The following is a 22,547-nucleotide window of genomic DNA, read 5'->3' as shown; positions in this document are numbered from 1 at the left end:
AAATGTCTCTTATATCTACCTACCCTCTATGTGACTGTACTCACGGAATAAGGCAGCAGATGTAAGATCACACTGATACTTGAAAAGTGAGGTCCAGAATCAGAGCGTTGCAGCGCCTACGGAGAGGCAGGAAGGAAGGAAGGCCGCACCCACTCCATGCTGGGATGATGGGAGGTGAGGACCATTTCCTCATGGGGTTGTTTGGGATCAGATAAATGGTTTCTCATGAAGGAGCATTTTCCAAATGCAGATCCTTACCGATTTCCTTTCTACCTTCTTGATCATGCCATAAATCTGGGGACAACACCCTGCTGTTCAGTTTCCGTTCAAGAACAATCTCTTCTCTTTTGGATTTTATACTCTATGACCCTCCAGTGTCCTGGGGACCAAAGGAATATGTGATATATCCTGGCCTCTGATGTTAACGTCTTTTTGATTTAATAATACAGTGAGGAAAGCATAAAGCAGATGAAGAGGACACTTAAACTCGAAGCTCAGAGCATCTGTTATTCAGTCAATCTACCTCCTTCTTTTCCCCCTTTGTATTTCTCTGCTAAGTACCCACCAGACTTGCCCAGGCAGAAACAGCAAATCTTTGCAAGATTGGAAGAGACCATAGGAGCCATAAGAAATAATGGACTGAAATTAAGATACAGATGTTAAGTTGAAAACTCCAGGAGAAATGGGGAAGACTGAAACAGGATGCCTCCAGAAGAAGGCAATCTAGACTCTCACCCTGGAAAGAAGTCATTTCGGTGCAGGTCATAGGAATTAGAGGAATCCATTGTAAGCAGAGCTGGCTGGTCTCCTCTTCTGTTATGTACTAATTTCATTGAATATATGGTTCTGCCATCTTTTTTAAAGAGTATCATGACTCTAGAAATGATACACACCTTTGGGTGTCATTGTTCAGGTTAAATGCTGTCCCTGGGAGTTAATATGTAAATTTTTCGGCACTCACAAGAAACACTGTAACGGGATATAGTGGTGTTACGGTTAGTAGCGTCATCAAGAAGAATCCTCCAGTGATTCCTGGAACTAAACAGCTGGAAGGTTGGGGAAGCAGAAAATATACTCATTTCATTTTTATAAATAATCTAAGCCCACTTTGCTGAAATCCATTTATGTCTTCCCTAGATACGCCATCTACACATTTATAAGAATTAGGTCATTGTTTTTTTTTTTTTTTTTTCTTGGTGATTCAGTTACCCAGTTCGATGACATACTGTTGCAGCTTTCAAATTTGTTTCATAAAATAATTGTATCTAATTTAATGCCTTTTGAATTTGCTACTAGCCCAAGCACTGGGAAAAGCAAAATAGAGGCATAAATGTAATGATCTGTAATAAAGGGAAAAATATTTATCTTGACAAAAGTATATTAATATAGTTGGAATTTAATAAATTGGTGACAGAATAAGAATGATTATGGGTTTAAAGTTATATTAACTTTGATTATATAAGGTTTATAATTGTGTAACTGATAAAGACCCTTCAATTAAGAAGAAAACTCCTTGGGGAAGGAAGAAGGGGCGATTGTTAATATTGACCTCTTGCATTTTCAAGCTTGTAATGACTCCTTATGTGGTACTCAGCATAGTTCTACGTCCCTATCACGTCCCGGCGGGGATCAGGGATAGCGGTAAGGGGAAAGAGCCACAGACCAGGCTAAATTTTAATGTAGAGGGAAATCAAGGGTGTAGTCACAAAGCCTGTATGACTCCGTACTATCTCCTGGGAGGTTAGAGACTAATTCAAGAAGCGATGTTAAGACAGTATATTCAACTATAAAATGGTAACAAAAATTCATGCTGTGGCAGAGGACTTGTTTTTGAAGCAAGCTCAAAGGAGGTTGCAAAGTAAGAAATGACAGAAACTGGGGCTTTAGTGTCAACTTGATAAATTAGTAAGATTTATGACCCCACGGGAGATAAACAGGTAAACTGTGTAACAGAATAAAAACAGCAAATGTTTGGGATTAAGCATGGAGTAGTACATTGGGAAGGAATTCTTTGGGAGGAAAAAACAATAACCGGTGGGTCGGGTTTGCCCATTTCTGTGGTATAAAGCCTCCTTGCATGGGGACGTCTGCCTCATAGCGGGGTGTGAGGAATGCAGAGCAGAAGAGACGCCGCCATCCGTAGCTGTGAGGAAAGCCAGCGTCCCGGAGCCCGGGCAGAACACTGCACGTGGGGAGAGAGGCGTCAGCCTGTGTCCGGGAGCGCTGGCAGACGACATTCACCGTTCAGCCAAGCCAGGGCTGTCCTGGGGCACGTGCGTAGCCACGATGAAGACTGGGCACGTCAGACCTGCTGAGGCCCTGAAGGGGTCTGGCTGCGGGAGAGGGGGCGAGGGGCCATGCGTGCGGGAAGGATGGTCAGGGAGTAGAATGCAGGATGGACGCCGAGATTCCACAGCGGGAGCTCCGGTGACCAGCGTGAAACGGGTCTGGGTGACGAGAAAAAGGAATGAGAACAGGGAGTGGGAACAGAGATGAGCGAGGGACGGTTCAAAAGGGAAAGGCTAGCACCCAGGGGACCAGGGAAGGAAGCCGCGGGGGCGCCCGGGTTTCCCGGAGCTCTATTGCCTACCACCCAGCAGTTCGGTTACTGACCATCGACTACCCAGCGGTTCCCTATTGAGAGGGAACAACGGTGGGACCAGGAAGACGGCCCGCATTTAGGAGGGCCTGGTGGCAGGGTCAGCAGTTAGTTGAGAATCGGGAAGAAGGACAAGTCAATGGAACCAAGGCCTGGGTGTTGAGTACACTGTCCTTTTGACAAAATGGAAAACAGGTAACAGCCGTAAAGGAAAGGAGAAGAGGAGGGAGGGCGATAATGGACTTTAGAAACGCGCAGCGGAAGCAAGCATTTCCAGAGGACAAAGAGACGCTTGGAATAGAAGATATTCCCAACGGGATTTCTCCCAGGGTGGAGGAATTCCTGGAGCACGTCGTGCCTGAACTCCATCAACTGTGAGCTACAACGCCTCGGGCGAGTCCCATTTCTTAACTTCGGATTCCTCCCCTGCAAAAGGAATCTGTCGTGGAACACCCGCTTGGGAGGTGAGACAGGAAACCACGGAAGCTACCGGTCCGGACTAGCCACCAGCAGGGGCCACGGCAACAGGACGGTAGCACGGGCAGCAATAAGCCATCCTGCAAGGAGTTAGCAAAGTTCCCATTACGCAGCACAGACGGAACGGGAAGCCCGTGGGTGACAAGGCTTTGCCCTACGAGGTGTCGAGGCTGAGGCTGGGGATGTGCCCAGCTCTGAGCCCAGACTGGAGTCAGACGTGGCTGTGAGCCTCAACCCCACTGCCTGTGTCTGGGACATGTTGAAAATACAAATTGTGTTTCTTTATCTGTTAAACGAGCGTCTAGAGTTATTATTGCCATGATTGCTGTGAGTATCGGAGCGATCCCAGTAAAGCAGGTCAGCGCGTTCTCTGGCCTCCCGGTAAAGCCCGTCATAAAGGTTGGCCACACTTGTTATTTTTGAAACCCTAAGATGAGTTTTTTCTCAGAGGACTCAGAACTTAAGAGTTACAGTAAGCTCACTCCTAAAGTTATGGGAGCAGTAAAATAATGTTATGGAAAAGGCTAAAAATCACAAGGTGTGTCAGGAAAGAAATTCTAACCTCACCCCAAATCATGTCACTGAGCACTTGGATACAGTGTTATTTTTCACAGTCACCTTGTTTCAAAGGTCTAAGAGAGTTGAAAGCGTCCTCAAAAGGGATCCTTTAATTATCAAGGTGTGTTTGTCATTTTCAAGGAGGAAAAAGATAAAAAAGGAACCGTCAAATCAAGAAGTACATAAATGTGCATAGAAAATCCTAGAATGCTAGGACAGCAAACGATAACATTATGCAGAAGACCATGAACTTGAGAAACAGAAGGAAGAAAAATGTGGGTATTTAAGGAACATCATCTAAGTTTGTTACTGGTTTTGTCAAACTTGGGTCACGTGGAACATGACTTCTAGGAACGGATAAGCTGGCGTGCCAAGAGCCAATGGGAGGGGGACTCTTTTCACTTAGTGGGAACTTTTTCACCATCAGTATCAAAGCCATGTATTGATTCTGGGTTGCTAACGCCATCTGGTCATCTGGGACTCACCCCTGCAGAAGGGAGCCGGGAAGTCCCACGAAGCACCGTTCCCAGGGCTGACAATGCAGGTCAGAACCGCGTGGCCTTCCAAGACGTAGCCGGAGAGGCAGCTGTACCTGATCTTGTCCCCGATGTTGAACCTTGTTCCGTGCAGAACTCCTTTCAGGATTTCCCCCGGATTTCCACATGTGTGGCTAGGTAAAACTGTTGAAAGAAAAAAAGAAAAAACAGAAAAGTTAAAAATATTTCTGTGGAGATCAACGTCTACCCCAAAATACGCACTACATTTGAATGATTCAGATTAGCAAGCCCAGTATAAACACATTTTCATTTTGCCTGAAAAAACAGAGAAAATGTATTCATGTTTTAGAATATCTACCATTTAACCATGTTGAAAGATCCTTTAAAAATTAAAAATAAAGGCAGTTTGAGAGGAAAAATACAGTTCTGCTTAGCTTCTGCCTTCTTGATGACCTCTAGATCATTCTCTAATTAGGAGACCCTACAGTCTCCTGGAGTTAGCAGCCGGGTCACACAGTGGGGACATGGACATCTGAAAACGTGGGATCAGAAGTACAGCATCAGAAACATCAGAAAATTGGGATCAGAAATACAGCAGAAATGAATATTCATATCATGTTGGTCTTTATTCCTTTAGGACCAACACTACCAAATACACATCACTAATCAATGCTTAATAAATGTTTGTTGGACAGACAACTGAATTAAGGAATAAAGTGAAGATTTCATTCGTTAATCTAACAGACTTTTAAAAAATCACACCACTATTATATTCCAATTTGGCTGTTAGGCTTCATGCATTTATAGTGTCTGGTTGACAACAAAGTTTTATCTACGATAGTTTTGACGAAGCAAGTCCATGAGAAAGCCTTGATTCTGTTCTTTCCAGACCTGCTCACTTTTTCTGTGCAGACCATTCTCTGCCTAATTCAAGTGCCTTGAAACCTCATCAACAGGATGGCATTCCATACTCAGCACATAATTTTGAACTTAACTGATTCACTGTTAGGTTAAATGGATCAAGCTGATGATTGTTGGTTCCTATCTACATTTTCTGGTTTAAATTCAGCCTATGATCACTAAGTCAGAGCTATCATAAAGTAGTGAAATTAACCAAGGGCCTGCCATTTAAGAGAGAAATGATTTTGGGGGCCCCTGGGAGGGGGTGCTCAGTCAGTTAAGTATCTGACTTTTGCTCAGGTCATAATCTCAGTGTCCTGGGATCAAGCCCCAGGTCTGGCTCCCTGCTCAGTGAGGAGTCTGCTTCTCCCTCTCCTTCTGCCTCTCCCCTGCTCATAAATAAAATCTTTTTGAAAAATGATTTCCAAAAGAGCATTTCCAATAAACCAATTATTTTATGTCTCTACTCTTTTTTTATTTTTAACATAGATCTGGGGTGGATTTGGATATATGTGTATAAAGGAATGCAAAATATTGCTTACTTTGTAAACTGAGAAATAAAACTTCCCCAATGAATGGGAAGGGAATTTCCGTGATTTCTAAAATGAGTTTTATTATTACGAAATTACTTAAATAGGTACAAACTAAGCTATGTAAAAACACTTAGAGAACAAATATTACAACTTCAATATGTAATATTGACATGTTTATGAAATCAGTTTACATAGTCAAAGCGTGCTCAGCTCTAGATTTTTAAAAAAAAGTTTGTGAAACCAGTCTGCAAAAACCTGTTAGTTTAGACAACACAACAGAAAAATTCACTATAATCCACAATCTTCTTTGTCTTTTATAAAAAAGAAAGTCTGTATTTAATTCCACATTCTCTATCACTAAGGCAATAAATTTGTTTTTTAAAAAAATGTTGTTTAAAAACACTGTTCTACTGTTCTGTCTCCAACACTTCTAAGGCAGAAAGTTTCAGTTTTAGCTAGGAGGACCACTTCAGTCCAGGACGCAGGACATCTGCTCAGCAGCAGAGCTGGGGATCTGAAAGCCAGAGATGGGGGGGCTGAATTTCCACCACCAATGGGAAGAGAGAGATGGGGGTGGGGGAAATATGTACATGTGAATGCTTTTGGGGTTTGCCTTCCTGCTGCAAGAATATTTAGAATTCACAAATCCTTCCTTGCCTTTTTTTTTTTTTTTTAAAGATTTTATTTATTTATCTGACAGAGAGCACAAGCAGGGGGAGCAGCAGGCAGAGAGAAAGTGAGAGCAGGCTCCCAGCTGTGCAGGGAGCCGGATGGGGCCCTGGATCCCAGGACCCCAGAACCATGACCTGAGCCAAAGTCAGCCAATTAACATGCTGAACCAGCCAGTTGCCCATCTTGATTTTTTTTTCAAAGACACCTTTATTATTTACATGAAATGGTATAAAGACTTCTTATTAGAAGGTACACAGTTTCACTTTAGAATGTGTCCAGATAAATTGTTTCCCCAAAGACAAAAGTCATCAATGTAAATCTATTAAAAACTTTAAAACCGGCTACAGAGAACCACAACGCAGGATGACTTTCAGAAGTGGAAAAACCCCATTAGCTACTCTGAAAGCTAAATGTGACTGATACAACTTTTCTATTTACTTCTCTATTGAAAATAGCAAGAAATCATTTCAGTGACTAGCTTTGGTGCAGGTAACATAATTGACTTTTGCACAGCAAGACCAGAGTAACAGCGATACAATAGGAGAGATTGCACGCGATGCTGCTTCTTGAGCAAACGCCATCCTATGTAATACCTATTTACTACACTGAAAGAAAAGTGAAGGAGAGGTTGTAGGCAAAAGCTGGCTGTGCAATCATATCGCTAGGAAGTGTGGAATTGCATGGACTTTGAAATGTTTAAGGAAAAAAGGGAAAAAAACAAAAAAGAAGAAAAATCATTCCTGAAAACAGGGATCTCCCAAAGTGGGCCTCTGAAAAGAAAACTTCCATGTCTTAGAACTTCTCACAGAGTTGAACGCAGCATTTGGAAACAGACAGCTGTGGGCATTCGGACAGAACAATTGTTTTGGCCATTCTGGATCATCAGGCTAGGGGAGGACTCTGTAATGCGGACGTTCAAAGTCACTGACCGCCAGAGAAAACAGAGGAGCCCATGGAAGGTGCCTCCGATGAGCACGGCAGCTCCAACAGTGTACACGGAGTAAAGGGTCTTCTTCAGGCGCAGCTGCTGACTGTCAGCGAGACGGTGGCGCTACTGATGCCAGCCATACCCATTAGAGCCACGGGCAGAGACGGGCTTCTCTGGGTCTGGGCCGCGCAGATGGGAAAAGTGATCAAACGCTAACGTGAAAAGTTCAGTGTCACTGGTTGGTAGGACGAGGTTATAAATTTTTGAATTGCAGAATGAGTATTTTATTGTCAATGAACTTGATTTTAGAAAAAATAATAAAAAATGTGAACGATGCTAGCGAGAAAGTAGAAATAACTGAGGATGAATGAAAAGATCCACTTTCGACTGTAAACAACAAAATGCCAAAAGTGGGTACATTATAAAAGCATTATCAATTCAATTAACCACGATCAGAATACCCTAAATTGTGAAAAATGGATGAAAATAATTGTGGGTCTACGCGAAGATTTAAGGCAACGGCACGTAAAACTTGGCCAACACACAAAAATCCAGGGCTGGGAAAGCGTAATTTAACAGAAACTCCATCCAAACGGCATTTCTGCCAATTTCATTTTAACTAATTTTTTACCCAGTTCCCCTGAAGATAGTGAATGTCCCTTTGTGTCTCCCATGGTAATGAGCGCACATTAAGTATTTAGTAAATACTTACTGAATTGACTGGAACTCTAATTTTAATTCCCTTAAATCCTTTCTTGAAGTAATTTGCACTCTTTCCCATGGACGCTTCAAGAAAGAAATTCTTATTTGGGTGATGGGAATTCGGCACCCAGCGCATGCATTTGGTAATGGGAAAGCATTTCTTGAAAGGAGCTCTGGGCACAGTTCCTCCTTCTCAAGGCAGGTCTCATTCCTTCGGACCGCACGAAGCCAAGTCTGCACACCCAGGGCTTGAAACACAGGCTGCCATTCTAATTACACTCACGGAAATTCCCGCCCTGACGCATTTGGTTTGGCAAGTGTCTTGGTCACAACTCAGGGACTTCATTAGGCTTTCGTTAGAACCTTGACCCCGACTGTTTAAGTGATGAAACGGGCGTCCTGTCAACTCCTTTTCCAGGAGAAAAGCAAAACCACAATGATGCGGAAATAAAATAGAGCATTCATATTCATTCTGAACGGGACAAAAGGCTAGTGAATGGAAGTTTGGAATCCATGGGGGGAGAGGCAGCGTTTTTCACAGCTTGCCACAATCAGTGAAATGTCACTGGGGCAATCCTTTGGAAACCGGGTCCCAGAGGGTGTATGTCAGATGGTTTGTTTACACTTTGCCTTTCTAGGAGTCTCCTTGCAGCCTAAGGAAATAAAACCTGGAGTGCCCACGTGACACACAGCACTTGAAATGTGAACTAAGGAGATGTGGGTGTCCGTGACTCTCTGCGCCCCCTCCCACAGCCTTGGGGAGTGATTAGAAAAATAGTGTTATCTAATTTTCAGAGACTTTAAAAAATCTTGGAACTGGCAAAACCCCATAAATCCTGACAAATCTTGACACCTGACCTCTTTTCTCAGTACAGACTCTCTAAATCACGGACGGCTGCTAAAGCAGGAGGATGGAGAGGGGGTCGTGGCGCGAGAAAACCCCCAAGGACCGCTCGGGAGACGCAATAACACATACCACCTTTCCCAGTCACTATTCACCGTAGAGGATCAGTGAGGAAGAAATGCCGCGGGAAAACTATTACTCTGAACAGTGACAGGAGCTCTAGGACTGAACCAAACGGCAATGTGAGTTTTATGTACATTTCAAGGTAGAAATTGGTAAGATTTGGCCAGATTAGAAAGGAAAGTTCATCTCTAAGGGCAGCAGTTGTAACGGTGGACATTCAGCAAGGGAAGTACCATGTGCGGGGGTATGGGAAGGGGACGGGCTCTCAGACTTGTGTTTCCACTTCAGAAATGGCCTGTAATTTGGGGCCAATGACTTAAATCTCAGTTTCTGTGTCTTGTATGGGGAGAGGACATGTAAAGCCTATGGATGGGTGTGTGTGAAACCAGAGGAAATACAGATTGAACAGTTAATAGGATGTCCGGAACAGAAGGAGGGATCAACAGACATTCACAATTCTGATTTTCCCCAGGTGCAATGCACCATGGCCGCTTCAGGGAAATAACAGAAACTTACAAGTATGCAGCACTTCTAATACATACCGACTTCAGAAAGGACATAGTAAAAGTCCGTGGGAACCAATATTGTCCTTAAAATGGGAAACCAAAGAGAAAGACATTCCATTCTATTTTTAGCCATATTAATTCTACTTTACTATTCCTAATAGTATAGCTAGTGACTAATATTGTTATAATAATAGTTATAATAATAATAGTAATACTTATAATAATTAGTAATAATTACTAAGTAATAATACTTAGTAATAATAATAGTAATACACAGCACATACTATAAGCTAGACATGGTTTATATTTATTAACAGTATGCATGAAGTAATTATTATCCTATTTCTGTAAAGAAAGCTACTATGGCACAGAGAAGTTAAGTAATTTCTCCACAGCCACACAGCTGGAAGTACTGGTGGTAGGATTTGCAAATGCTGGATCCAGAATTTCTATTCTTCAGCACTATAATCAACTTTCTTACAAACATGTCAACATCAAAAGAAATAATAAAGTGTCTTCAAATCTGTAGTGTTCTCAATGGAGGTTTGCTTGATATAATAACATGGGTTACTATATCACTTAACTTTGTGCTATGGATCCTTTCATAGTCTTCCTATTTTTTATTTTTTGAGTAGACTCAATACCCACCATGGATCCACCCAACAAGAAGATCAAACCCATGACCCCAAGATCAAGATCTGAGCTGAAATCAAGAGTTGGATGCTCAACCAACCATGAGAAGACCTCATGGTCTTCTATTTTTAAGTCAAAGGCAGAAGTTGTCTAAATTTTTCTAATCTGGAGCTACAGCGGGGCCTTTGCTATCTCAAACAACACGGGTATTAATCCGGGAATAAATTACTGCAAAATTAGTTCAAAAAGAGTTAAATGAAAAACAAAGAGGAGGAAGCAACAACCCTAGGAAGAATTTCTACAGGGTGACCCAACGAAAGAGAAGGCATGAATAGGACCATGATGGCCAAGGAGGCAGTATGAGAACATGATCATTTTTGTTCAAACAGATTATGCTCTTTGTTTTAAAATCCGTGGAGTGTGTCCATGGGTGTACTCTAGAGTCAACAAGAAAAGAAGGACCACAAAAGTCATAAAGTTTCTTCTGACTGGGGAAGTAAGAGTAGAAGAAGCTGAAGGGAAACAGGTTGGGAGCCCATGTTTAAATCCTCTACAATACCCGAAATTAAGGAGTCCGGCAATCATTCAACTCCATAGAAAAATGACCAAAGGTTGAGAGTAAGACCAAACAGAGAGCCCAGGAGTCAAACTGAAAAATAATCATGGACACATGGATACCTGCTAATATCAAAGGTCGAAAATTCATCATGTGACTGATACGCACAGCAATAAGGAACAACACAAGATGTGCTTTTCAACGGTCATGGAGCCATCAGAAAGGAAATGACAGGCGCATGAATTTCGCAAGGTCCATTTGCATAACCTCCAGCCACGTGGTGGATTATAGACATGATCATTAACTCGTAAATCACTTTTAAGACCATTTTTCTTTCTTCTTCTCAGAAGTGACGTTTATATTCAACAAACGAATGTTCCATTGATTACAAATGTCTCAATATTTGTGAAAAGATAAGGTGAAAGGAGTTCTAAAATCTGTAAAGGAAATTTAAACAAATACGACCACAACCCCTTGTACACGTTCCCTTAATGAGAGCAAGGTTACTAGCAACAGTGCAAGGCCTGCTCAGGATGACATTTGCCCAACTACCACGCCGCTGGCTAACATGTGACACTCATGTAACAAGGATCACGTGTCCATTCCAGAGGTTAATATCGCCCTCAGTAACATGAAGGGTGGGTAACAAATTCAATTACACTGACTCCAGGAAACAGCGCCAAACTCTTTCTCAGTCATGGCTCATTTGGTAATTCAAATAAGGAAGAACTGAAAACTGACTAGAACACTTCCTCTTTCCACTAAGTTGAGGTATCAAGGGCTGGATATACCTTCCTGCCTTAATCAAGTTAAGGAAAAAAAGTCAAAATTTATGAAAAACAAAAACCGACCCTCAAAGCACTGGATATCATGCAGGGCTGGAACATGATCCCTGAGATGATGAGACAGTCCCTACCATTTCTCTGGCTTTGTTGCCTGGAGAGACTTGCATGCCCAAGGCACAGGGCACGGACTCCCAGGCTGACCCAGCGGTCTCCCTGAATGACCCAGAGACAAGAATGGGGCAGGTCAAAGAAGCTAAAAGTCACAGAGGGAGGCACCCAGAGAACGACTGAGGGCCCTGTTGCATTCCAGATGAGTACTGACCTATGCATGTACAGACAATTACCCCAGTCTAGTGAATGAATGATCAATAGATAACAGGTAATAGTGCCCAGAATGCTCGCGGAGCTGAGCAGACTGCCTGCTCCCAGCAGTCAGAGCAGAAATCTTCAACACGCGCTGCGCAGAGAACAGAGTACTGAGAAAGCTCAGGGGTGGGGGAAGAAAATCACTCTAGAGTAAGTGCTACCTAGATCTCGTCTTAGAAATCTTAAAAGCACAAGACCAGAGTAGGGGGAGGCTAGCCAGATGCCCACCACTCCCTGCTGGGGTCGTGCACCCAGGCCCCCACCTGCAGAGACCGTATGTGAGTGACCACCTACTCACAACAGTCACCCCGGACCCTCAACTCCCCTCACCCTTCCTCCAGTCTTTAAAAGCAGCCCCAGTAAGGACCAGACAGAGACAAGAAATTTAACTACATCCGAAAAGAAAATTCAAGAACGGTTTTGGGAATACAAAAACGTCCCACACCCACCAAAGTAAGATTCTCCAGGGCTGGTGTCCAGTCAAGAATTACTAAGCTTGGGGCGCCTGGATGGCTCAGTGGGTTAAGGCCTCTGCTTTCGGCTCAGGTCATGATCCCAAGACCCTGGGTTTGAGCCCCACATGGGGCTCTCTGCTCAATGGGGAGCCTGCCTCTCCCTCTCTCTCTGCCTGCCTCTCTGCCTACTTGTGATCTCTCTGTCTAATAAATAAATAAAATCTTAAAAAAAAAATACTAAGCTTGCAAAAAAAGCAAGACACAATCCTTAATGAGGGAGAAAAAAAAACACACACACACAAAAAATCTCAGCCAGAAATGACACAGGTGGTTGAATTAGTAGATAACATTAAAACAGGCATAATTGTACTCCGTGTGCTCAAGCAAGATCAGACATGTTAACTAAACAGAAGAAAAAAAAATAGGTAAAGATGGTGAGATTTCAGAATAAAGCAATGTCCAATGTCACGCTGACTTGAAGAAACACACTTGAAATATAAAGACAGGAGTAGATAGAAGCGAAATGATGGGAAGTGCAACCAAAAGAACAGAATGTTCAGCAAAAGCACACTCAAGTTGCTGTGCTAATAGCACACAGAACAGTTTTAATGCAAGAAGTATTACCAGGAATGAAGAAGCTTATTTCATGATGATAAAAGAGTGAGCATAGCAGTCCTAAACATGTATGCGCTTCATAACAAAGCCCCAAAGCGCATGATGTAAGTACTGATAGAACTGCAAAAAAACAATGGGTAAAACCAAATGATAGCTGGAGATTTCCACATAAGCCTCGTAATTGAATGAGCAAGCATACAAAAAATCAGTCAGAAAGCATACAGAAAACCAGGCTGGCACAGCCTTTGCAATCACCTTCTAATTAATTAACGCCTCAACAAGAAGTCACAAGGGATATTTGAAAATACTTGAACAGGTTGAAATGGTAAAACGGCACACTGCCATCGTGGGATGCATCAAAAACTATGCTTAGATAGAGAGTTACAGCATACAGCATTTATAACCTAAAAGAAGAAAAAAAATCTCTTAGGCCTCCATCATGAGCACCTGGAGCAGAGAAAGCCAATTAGTCCTAAGAAAGAAGTGTCAAAGGAAAAAACAGGTGTTATTCCTCAATAACACTGTTAAAAGATGTCAACATATCTCACGCCCCCTCCTCCAAGCAGTCTTCACTGCATTCCAAGTCAGGATGAGTGGTGAGGCTGCAAGTGTGCAGACACCACAGATCCCACTCCCGAGGTGGCTTGCTGTCTGGGAGGTAGGGCATGGGTGTGCAAGTGAGCACAGCGCAGTGTCCTCAGAACTCATGCGGAATCTTGTACGGAGTCCCGTGAGAGGAAGAAGGAGTTGTGCAAGTCTGAAGGAAGGAAGCGCCTCTATGTGTACCTCAAGCAGACTTCCGGAAAAGCCTAACATGAAACATGGAGAGAGCAAATGTCTGATGTGCTACGTGAATCCTCACAGCTCGTCAAAGGGGCGTTCTTGCAGCTGTATCTGCGAAGAAGGTGAGACCAGAGAGGTTGAGGAACCTGGCTGAGGGAACACAGGTGAGCCCACACCTCTGCAAACCCTAGGATATTACCATGTCCCTATTGTATTGATATAATTGAAAACTTTTAAATAAAAAAAAATAATAATAATGTTAGAAATCATTTGGAGATAGTTTAATACAAAGAACAAAAACAGTGGGGCGCCTGGGGGGCTCAGTGGGTTAAAGCCTCTGCCTTCGGCTCAGGTCATGGTCTCAGGGTCCTGGCATCGAGCCCTGCATCAGGCTCTCGGCTCAGTGGGGAGCCTGCTTCCCCCACCATCCCCTGCCTGCCTCTCTGCATGCTTGGGATCTCTCTTTGTCAAATAAATAAAATCTTAAAAAAAAAAAAAGCTGAAGAACCAGAAACTGGGTTCTTGTTCTCTCTAGCCTGCTGTCTGTCTCCCTCTGTGATATCCGATTTTCTTATCCATCTCGGTAGTAACAAATACAATGACAAGTAAGATGACTCATCCGTTATAAAAGTTTAAGATGCTGCAAAACAGCCGGTATTTCAGACGTATTTAAGGTCTGATGCCTTTCTCTACGCTTCTTCCTGCAAACTGAAAAATGTGAAAACCAAGGGGGACTCTGAGAAAGCACCTTAGAAAATTAATGCCAAACTGAGAGATTAAACAGAATGCGGTGCTCAATTATCATTGCCTTGGTAGGACACTCCTTAAGACGAGCTACAGAAACACCCACTCAACTTTCTTATATTCGAAACTCAGTGGTTCTTGACCATAAAGAGGCTCACACTGGCGTAAGGACAGTGCCTCATTCTGCGGCCAGTGACCCCTCCAGAGGGGGAAGGAGCTCGCCCCCATCAGGCGGCTTCCTTTTCCCCGTGATTCTAGCACTGGCGAGCGGAGTCACGGGGAGCGTAAGTCCATCTGGGCCTCGTGGGTTTCTCTAACAAAGTGAGCAGAGCTCCAGCCTCGATCCCGGGGACCCACCGCTGACACAGTTTTGGGAGAAGGTTCACGCGGCAGGGCTTGCAGGATACACCTCGTGGGGAGGAGAAGAAACAGGACTGAGCAGAAAGGGCAGGAACTGCAGTGCAGTCCTGACAAGGGCCTCAGCCCACCCCACAGAGAGCCCTGGGGTTGACTTGGCTGCTCAGCCTTGCCTCAAATGAGAGAGGCCGGAGCCCCGTGTTAGGTGTGGGGGGCTCCCTGGACAGGGTCCCCTGAGACAAGGCAGCTCTCTCAAGCGAGATCAACAACTAGAGCTGGTCTCAGCCAGGAACTTCCACCTGTCTAACCCTCCCCAACTCCAAGGTCTAACTTTATTTTTTTAAATTTCACCCTGGGATCTGAGACTAGCCGTCTTTAACTTTGGGGGCTAATGTGTTTTTACTTGTGGTGTTTTACCTGAGCTACTTGAGGTCTACAAGAGAAGCTGCTACGTGATCTTTCGGGGTATTGGATGCAGGTAACCACGAAGGTGGCGGGAAAGGAGGGGGTGCGCCTTCCTCCGGCGGTGGCCCCGTTACCGCCAACCTGGCCGTGGAGAGGCGGCCGAGGGCAAGAGAGCCGGGGCCGCTCCGAGGGGCTGGGACCGTGGCCCCGCTCCTGTAGCATGAGCTAGCTCAGGGACAAAGAGGGAGACGGCTCTTATTGTTTCCAACTCTCCGAAGGGAAGATGGTCCTTGCAGGACGAGGCAGGTGCAAAGATGATCAGCTACATCGGATATGAGCCGATGAAACGCTTCAAGGACGCGCTGACTGAAGACAGAGCTGCGTTGGTGCCCATCCCCGGACAGCAAGAGCGGCGGGGGTGGGTACCCGGCCTGGTCAGACGAGCTCCTGATGCTCGAGTCAAAATGCTGCGCGGCGCAGGAGTGAGGAGCCAGCGGAGCCTGAAGGGGAGCGAGCGGCCCCCCGGGAAGCAGGTGCAGCGAGGGCTCGGGCCAGAGCGCCAACCGCGCCACAAGGAGCCTCGCTACTGCACACGCGACTAGCGGGGACTTGGGAAAACGGCGAGTCGCCTGTAGGAAGAAGCCGACAGCAGGAATCATGCTCAAGAGGTAAACCGGCCCTCAAGTCAGTAACCGAGAGATCCAAAGACGAAAACGAAACACGAGGACTCAAGTGACCTACAAAAGACAGAGGCGCGACCACACACCTGGAGGTCATTTTCAGACACTCGAAGGGACGCTTCTCTCATCGGCCGCTTTCCCTTTCAGGCTCTGGGCAGCGCTTTATTGTCTTTTTACTCTCTGACATTAGGACCTGTATGCCTGTCGTCATGTACACACACACACACACACACACACACACACACACACACTTCTTATCAATTGCACAGAAAAATACACATTTGAGTAATTCAAATCAAATCTATTAAAGTCCTATTTAAGAAAATGAATATAAATTAAAACAATGGTTCTATCATTTTACTTAGATAGAAACTTTGGGTTTTGTGAAGATTCAACTTTAAAATCACTTCCAATTTGAAGTTATATGTACAGAAAATCAGGAAAGGTATTTAACAATTTATAAAGCCATGTGGCATTATATGTTATTTCCGATTAATGAATTCTTGGCTGTCACTCAGTCTAACCTGATTTAATTTTTCTTTTATGTGTCGGCAGTTACCTTCTAAAAATAGTTTTAATTAAAGTTATGGACATAAGCAGTTTCAGCTTACCAGGCGTTAGTATATTACTAATTTATGATTTTTATGTTCGTTTGAACCTAAAAGTTATTTTCATGATTGAATTCATATTAATAGCTCAAGCTTTATTAAAAAGAGCATCTTCTGGGAAAGGTAAAGCATATTTTTCTGTCAAGTACTATATATATAGGATAGCATTTATTTTAAAAAATTATATATACACATTTATAGCAAACTTCAAGTTTTTCGAATTTCTGAACAACTTTTCGTTATAATTCCATCATAACAAAGAACCAGTGTATGGATAAAATTAGTATATAACATGAAGGTTAATTCTATTTTGTGTATACACACAGAACAACATTACCTATTTAAATTTAATTCTCAGACTGAGGAGGGGACCCAGCAGTAATTAAATGGCGCATACAGGGACACAAGGACTTAGGTCCCCGAATCCCCACAGGACCCTGTGGGGCGGGTGGGAGAGATGAGCAGGTGAGGGAATCCCGGACGGGGACCGCTCTCTGACTCAGATCGCACACTCCCTTCTCAGCCCAGAAACCTCGCCAGCGACAGGACGCCGCTCTATGGAGTTGTCCCCTAGAGGAAACTGCCAGGATTCCAGTTAACCATGGCCTTTATTCTGGAAACAACGGCACCGTGGAAATGGGTTCTACCTCCCCGCTGACATCAGAGCGACCCGCGTGCTTCCTCTTCTCTGCTCAGGTGTTACCTGGCTCGCACGCTCCCCCGCTGACCCTGAACCTTCCATCCAGCCTCCGCCCTCGCTGGTCTCCATCCAACAGGGAGGGCCTCGCCCTGCACCCACCACCCACTTACTCGACTGTCATTTCCACGGACGTGCACACCGGCCTAAGAACGGTTAACCCAGACCCCCGCGGGGGACACAAGGAGCACCCCCCACCCACAGCCGGGGGCCTTCACAGGCTTCCCTCTGCCTTCCATCCTGCAGACGCGCCCACTGTCAAAGTCATTTCCCGAGCACCGTGCCCAGCCCGTTCTCTCCTCCGTGACTCCCACCTGAAGTTCAGAGCAGCTCATTGTTCCAGTCCACTGTGTCAGCCTCTTTGATAGCGAGTGTCACTGTTCCTGTGAACTTTACCCTCCATCCTCAGCAAGTGAGTAGGGCACTTTGAGGACACAAGTCAAATGTGTGGTGCCCCCTGACTGAATCCGCTCCTGCTCTTCTAGAGCAGCGGGAGAAACCCCAAGCTCCGGACCAGGGACGCCCAGCGTGGTCCAGCCCCTCGCCAGTTCTCTGACCGCAGCCCCTAAAAGAGTCACTGTGCATCAGCCATAAAGGCCCTTCTTTATGGCTTTAGATGATGCAAAGCTCTTGCCCTGTTTGGATCCAGGCCGTTCTAGGATGGTTCCTACGGTTCCTGTCTCCGATCCACGGACAGCGTTCTTCCGAGGTCTCGCCCATTCAGTTTACCTAAAATAGCTCCATTCTGGCCTCCTACTATTTTGTATCACTTACTGGGCTCATTTCTTTCTGGCACCACCACTGTTTTTGAATTAGCAGAAAGAGAGCAGAGGCTTAGTTCCCCGAGTGGCCGTTCTCTCCCGCACCTGCAACAGCACAGTTCCGTGGAGACTCTATAAACTACGTCTCGAACACATGACTTAATTAAGGGAAGAGGAGAGGCACAAATTGGCCTTGGGGGAAAATTCGGATTTCCTAAGAAGTGGAATTTCAGAGTCTTTATCAGAAATGCCGATTCTTCCCTTTTTAGGAAAGGCCCTACATCTCACGCAGAGCTTCAACTATGCCGAGAATAAGCAGAAAGCTGCCTTTACATGCATCTTGCATCGGTTCACCTTCATGTCAATGATAGGACTCACCTGTTTGGAAAAAGAAAGGCAAGCCCGCAGATCGGAGCGGTGGGAAGCTATGTGGGACCTACAAACTCACCCCCGAACCATGTTAGAAGTCCCCTCTCTTCCCCCTTGAGTACACGGCCCCGAGTGAGAGCAGCAGTAGGGAGAGGGAGAACCAGAACAGGGAAGAGACGGGGAGAGAAGAAAGCTCTAGAAACTCGCCGCCAGCCGGCCCTCTGAACAGCAGCCCCCACGCACGAGGGCTGGTGGGAACAACGGCACACTTCCTGGATTTCCCCATCAGTTTTACAAAGGCCGCACAAAAACTCATCTAAGGTTTGAAGGGTCAAGAAAGATACGACGAATTCAAGTCAGATGAGGCAATTTCTTGACATTTTGCCACGCCCCTGACGGGCTGCTTAAATCTCACAGCATAATTTAGTTAAATGAAGTTGCAAGGTTGAGAAGGCTGTTGCAGAATTATAAACACCCTGAAACTACAAAGAGAACGCCCCACTGTCTGCAGCCCAGCTCAGAACGCAATTTCGAGAACAGAGGAAAGAGATTCAAACACTCTGGTTTGGAAGGAACTGCTGCAGATTTTCTCAGAATTATCAAGCGTGAAGGGACTCGTGTGTGGATGCGGGCAGGTCTAGGAGAGTCTGCTGAAATGGGGACTGGGCTCTCCTGCAGTGGCAAAGTCCAGTTTAGAAAGATAATCTACAGAGAAGGCAACGGTGGCCAAATAAAGAGACAGAGGTGTGGGGTATAATGCGTTTCGAAGGTCACAGGTGTGCAGGATACCAGGTGAGTATGACACACCAGGGACGAGGGCAGTGCCAGACCCGGCACACCTGCCACTCTGAACCAGACTGCACGGGGGCACTGACCACTGAGCCCCTACAGCATGCACAGGACCTTTGCCAATTACTCGCACACGCATGTAATTTTCATACAACGTAATTCTCAAAGACTGTTTGCCATAAGCTCTGGATCAGGAATCCCCGGTGTCTTACAGTGAAAACAGATTCTGGTCTCTGCAAGGCTGATCATTTTGCACCAGGGTTGGGGACACAGGGGGTGTGACCTGCTGTGTAGCCAGCTTTCCCAAATCCGAGGGAGCTGGCTAGAAAATACCAGACCCAGTCTTCCTCTCTCATCTGTTACGTCTTTCAACCGGGCAGAGACACTGAGAGAGTCTCCACGGGAAGAGGATTCTGAGAGTCTCACAGCCCCTGATCAGTAACGTGGATCTCTGCCATCAACATGATATTTGCTCATCACCACGTCACACACGTGTAGCTCACTGTCCGCAGTATAAGGGAAACGCGAGGGATTGTGCAGATGAGCCTCTGGACAAGACGGTGAAACGGTGCCCTGGAAGGCCCTGATTTTTATGAAAATGATCAATAACTTTAACTAATGGGCTGGATGAATTGTTGACCTGACTTGAAATTAGTTACTGTGACAGATGATAACTTAAAGAAGATATAAAATTCAACATGCATGGATGCATTTTCTAACTATCTTGCAATCAGAAATATGTACGGATCTTCCCATCTCTTAGGAAAGACATCCCCGAGATTCCCGGTGCCCCTCATCCCACATAAGAACGCAGAGTCAGCAGCCCGCGGGGTGGAAGAGTGTTTGCCTCACCTCCTCTTTTCCCGGGTTGGAGTGGGACCTTGGGGGTGAGCTCTCTACGATGATGCAGAGAAGGACCGAGACACAGGGACAGACACCCGAGTAAACAAAGCATGGACCAGGCCATCAGCCCAAACTGGACTCCCTTCTGTACCCCTAACCTGTGTCATGGCAGAGAAGCAAACTTCTTTCCAGCCCGTGCCACATACTTTGGAGCCTGATTGTTAGATCACTGTGTCACGACATAGAGGAGACTAATAGAACATTTCTGAGAATTACAACTCTTAATGGAACTCATCACTCCCCACAGGGTGCTGGGGTTTCGGGTGCACACCACTGACCTTCTAACAGAATATAAAACGCAGATCAGCGTACTCATCTGATGAACTATGTAATGAGCAGGTCCGTGAATAGGGACAGCAGCAAGCCCAGTAAACTTTAATCCACGTGTACGCTAAATAAACGCTTAGGCATCTTGTGATGCACCCTTCCCTGGAGATCTAGGGTGACGCTGACCTTCAGCGGGACTTGCGATGAGGGAAACAGAAGCTTCATCAGCATCTGTCACCATCCATTTCTCCACAGTGCTCTCTGTTCGGAGAGCTTGTGTTTAAATGCCTCGTAACACACACAACGTATGTCTGTTTGTACCCTGAGCTCTGGGATTTCTCCCTAAATCCATGAAGTGCAGACATCAGAAGTTTTCACTCAGAACTGCTTTTAACAGCATACAAAGGACATCATGTCAACATGCATGTACCTGTGTGTCTATTTCATACACTTAGAAGATCCACTGTATATGTACTTTGATACAGTTTTGTGTATTAGAGGGTTTACAGGGCTCACCCACTCAAAAATAGTTTAAGAAATTAATTTCTCACATGCAACTAGTTAAAAGTCAGCAGTTTTCTGATTCAGTATCTGAATAAAACAAGTTTGGAAAATAAATTCATTTAACTCAAATAAATACATGTTAAATAATTTTCATAATACTATTGTTGGCTTCTGGAGAAACTTCAGTGTTTTCTCTCCAATAGCCTTCCTTAAATTACAAAAAAAACTAAGTCCTCTTTAAAAATATGAACATTTCAAAAATTCCATCTTTATAATCATATTTTATAACCGTGCTTATTAACTGACCTAATACCTATTTCAAATTCTGTAAACATTCCAAAATCAGATCAGCTTTGTGCAGAGAATAATGTTAAATTATGGCAAGTATTTCTATACAGTATTTCATGTATTAAAATCAAAATCTGATCCTATACCAAGAATTATAACAAATATAAAATAGTGAAAAATATTAAAACAGAACAAATTTATTTTAATTTTAGATACCACCAAAATAATGAGACTGAAAGTCTCCACGTATTCATTGGAAATGAAAATATACTGTCATATACAACTGATGGGCTTGAATAGTTAATGTCGAAATAACTAAGCCTCTTTAGGAAGGAAATGGTCAGTTGAAGATATTTGTACCTCAAATGACTGAGAAAAACTAGGATTGATTGGAAAGGTGCTTTTTTTTTTTTTTTTTAGCTATACACAATTATATACTTATTCTTTCTCTTAGTCTTCTTTTTTTAAAAGCGGGTTCCACCCCGCATGAGGTTTGAACTCACAACACTGCTCCACCACTGAGCCAGACGGGCGTCCCCATATTGGTTCCATAAACATAGCAAAGTAGTAAATAGTAAATGCAGCAAAAGAGTCAAATATAGTTATAGAAATAGGTGACAGATGAATATCTGAGCTTTTAAATAAACATATGCAGGTACATGTCCTCACTCTTCTGGAAGGTCTCCACCCTCGGAAAGTCTCCCCTTCTAGGCTGTACAGATTTTGTTTGGTGAAAATCTACCTCAACTTCAACTTCCTCTGTTTTGGTTAGAGAATTACTCACTCCTTCTGTAATTATTTATGTTATTTGAAAAAAAAAAACAGCAGCTGAGGCTTTGGAAGACACCTAACCAAGAGGAGGGCGTCCAAGAAGACACGTGGGCTTTTTCCTGCAGAAACAAGCAAGAAGCCAGAGCAGAGGCTGGACAAAGGGGCTTCAGTGTGGTGCACCTGCGGCAGGTAGGGGGGTGGGGCTGACACAGGAAACACAAGCACCTGGCAGGAGCACCAAGACCAGAGCATCTGGGGTTAGAGGTGAGGGAGTTCGGGAAACACCTGCCGCCCTGTAAGGAAATCCAGATACCATCTACCCCCAGCATCACCGCCACGCACACTCTTCCACTCACCAGGGATCCCACAGGACGAGAGAGAAAGCAGGCAGGCGTGGGGCAACAGCGCCCTCACGAAGGCCTAGATTGCTAATCACTTGGTGACTCGACAGACAGACACGGGCAACTTCCCCAGTCTGTGTCACAGTCACAACATATAGATGTCCCATTGACATGTGGACCAAAGAGGTACATTTTTCTGGTGTAAGGAAAGTAAAACTGAAAGTGAGCACCACAATACCCATTGTCATCCTTTATGTTGTGCAAAATACCATCTACTATCACAGGAATGTTGTGTCCTCCTTCGCTTTGTTGTGGAAACACACACAGGAAGGGCTTCACAGCAGGTGCAGGGCTCCGGCCCAGCCCAGCATGTCCCCAGACCACGGAAAAGCCCTCCTGCGGGAGTGAGCATGGTCTGGGACCAGCGCTGCTGACTGTGTGTGTAGAGTCACTGTTACACGTGCTGTGCTGGCCGCCTGGGCAGGCGTGCCTTTGTCACAGGGTGGACTTAACTTGGAAATGTGGACAATT

General features: G+C 44.7%; 1 protein-coding gene across 1 annotated transcript in view; it reads right to left on the bottom strand.

Annotated features, from left to right (window-relative positions):
- Positions 1–22,547, bottom strand: part of CSMD1 (CUB and Sushi multiple domains 1) — a 1,941,062-nt gene that overhangs the window by 997,456 nt on the left and 921,059 nt on the right. Inside the window, exon 4 of the mRNA XM_032328946.1 lies at positions 4,120–4,314. Coding sequence (XP_032184837.1) covers positions 4,120–4,314 — 195 coding nt within the window. The remainder of the gene's footprint in view (positions 1–4,119; positions 4,315–22,547) is intronic.

This window comes from Mustela erminea, chromosome 21, assembly GCF_009829155.1.
Source record: "Mustela erminea isolate mMusErm1 chromosome 21, mMusErm1.Pri, whole genome shotgun sequence".
NCBI lineage: Eukaryota > Metazoa > Chordata > Mammalia > Carnivora > Mustelidae > Mustela > Mustela erminea.
Note: the sequence above shows the minus strand (reverse complement) of the source record. Positions and strands in the feature narration are given on the sequence as shown.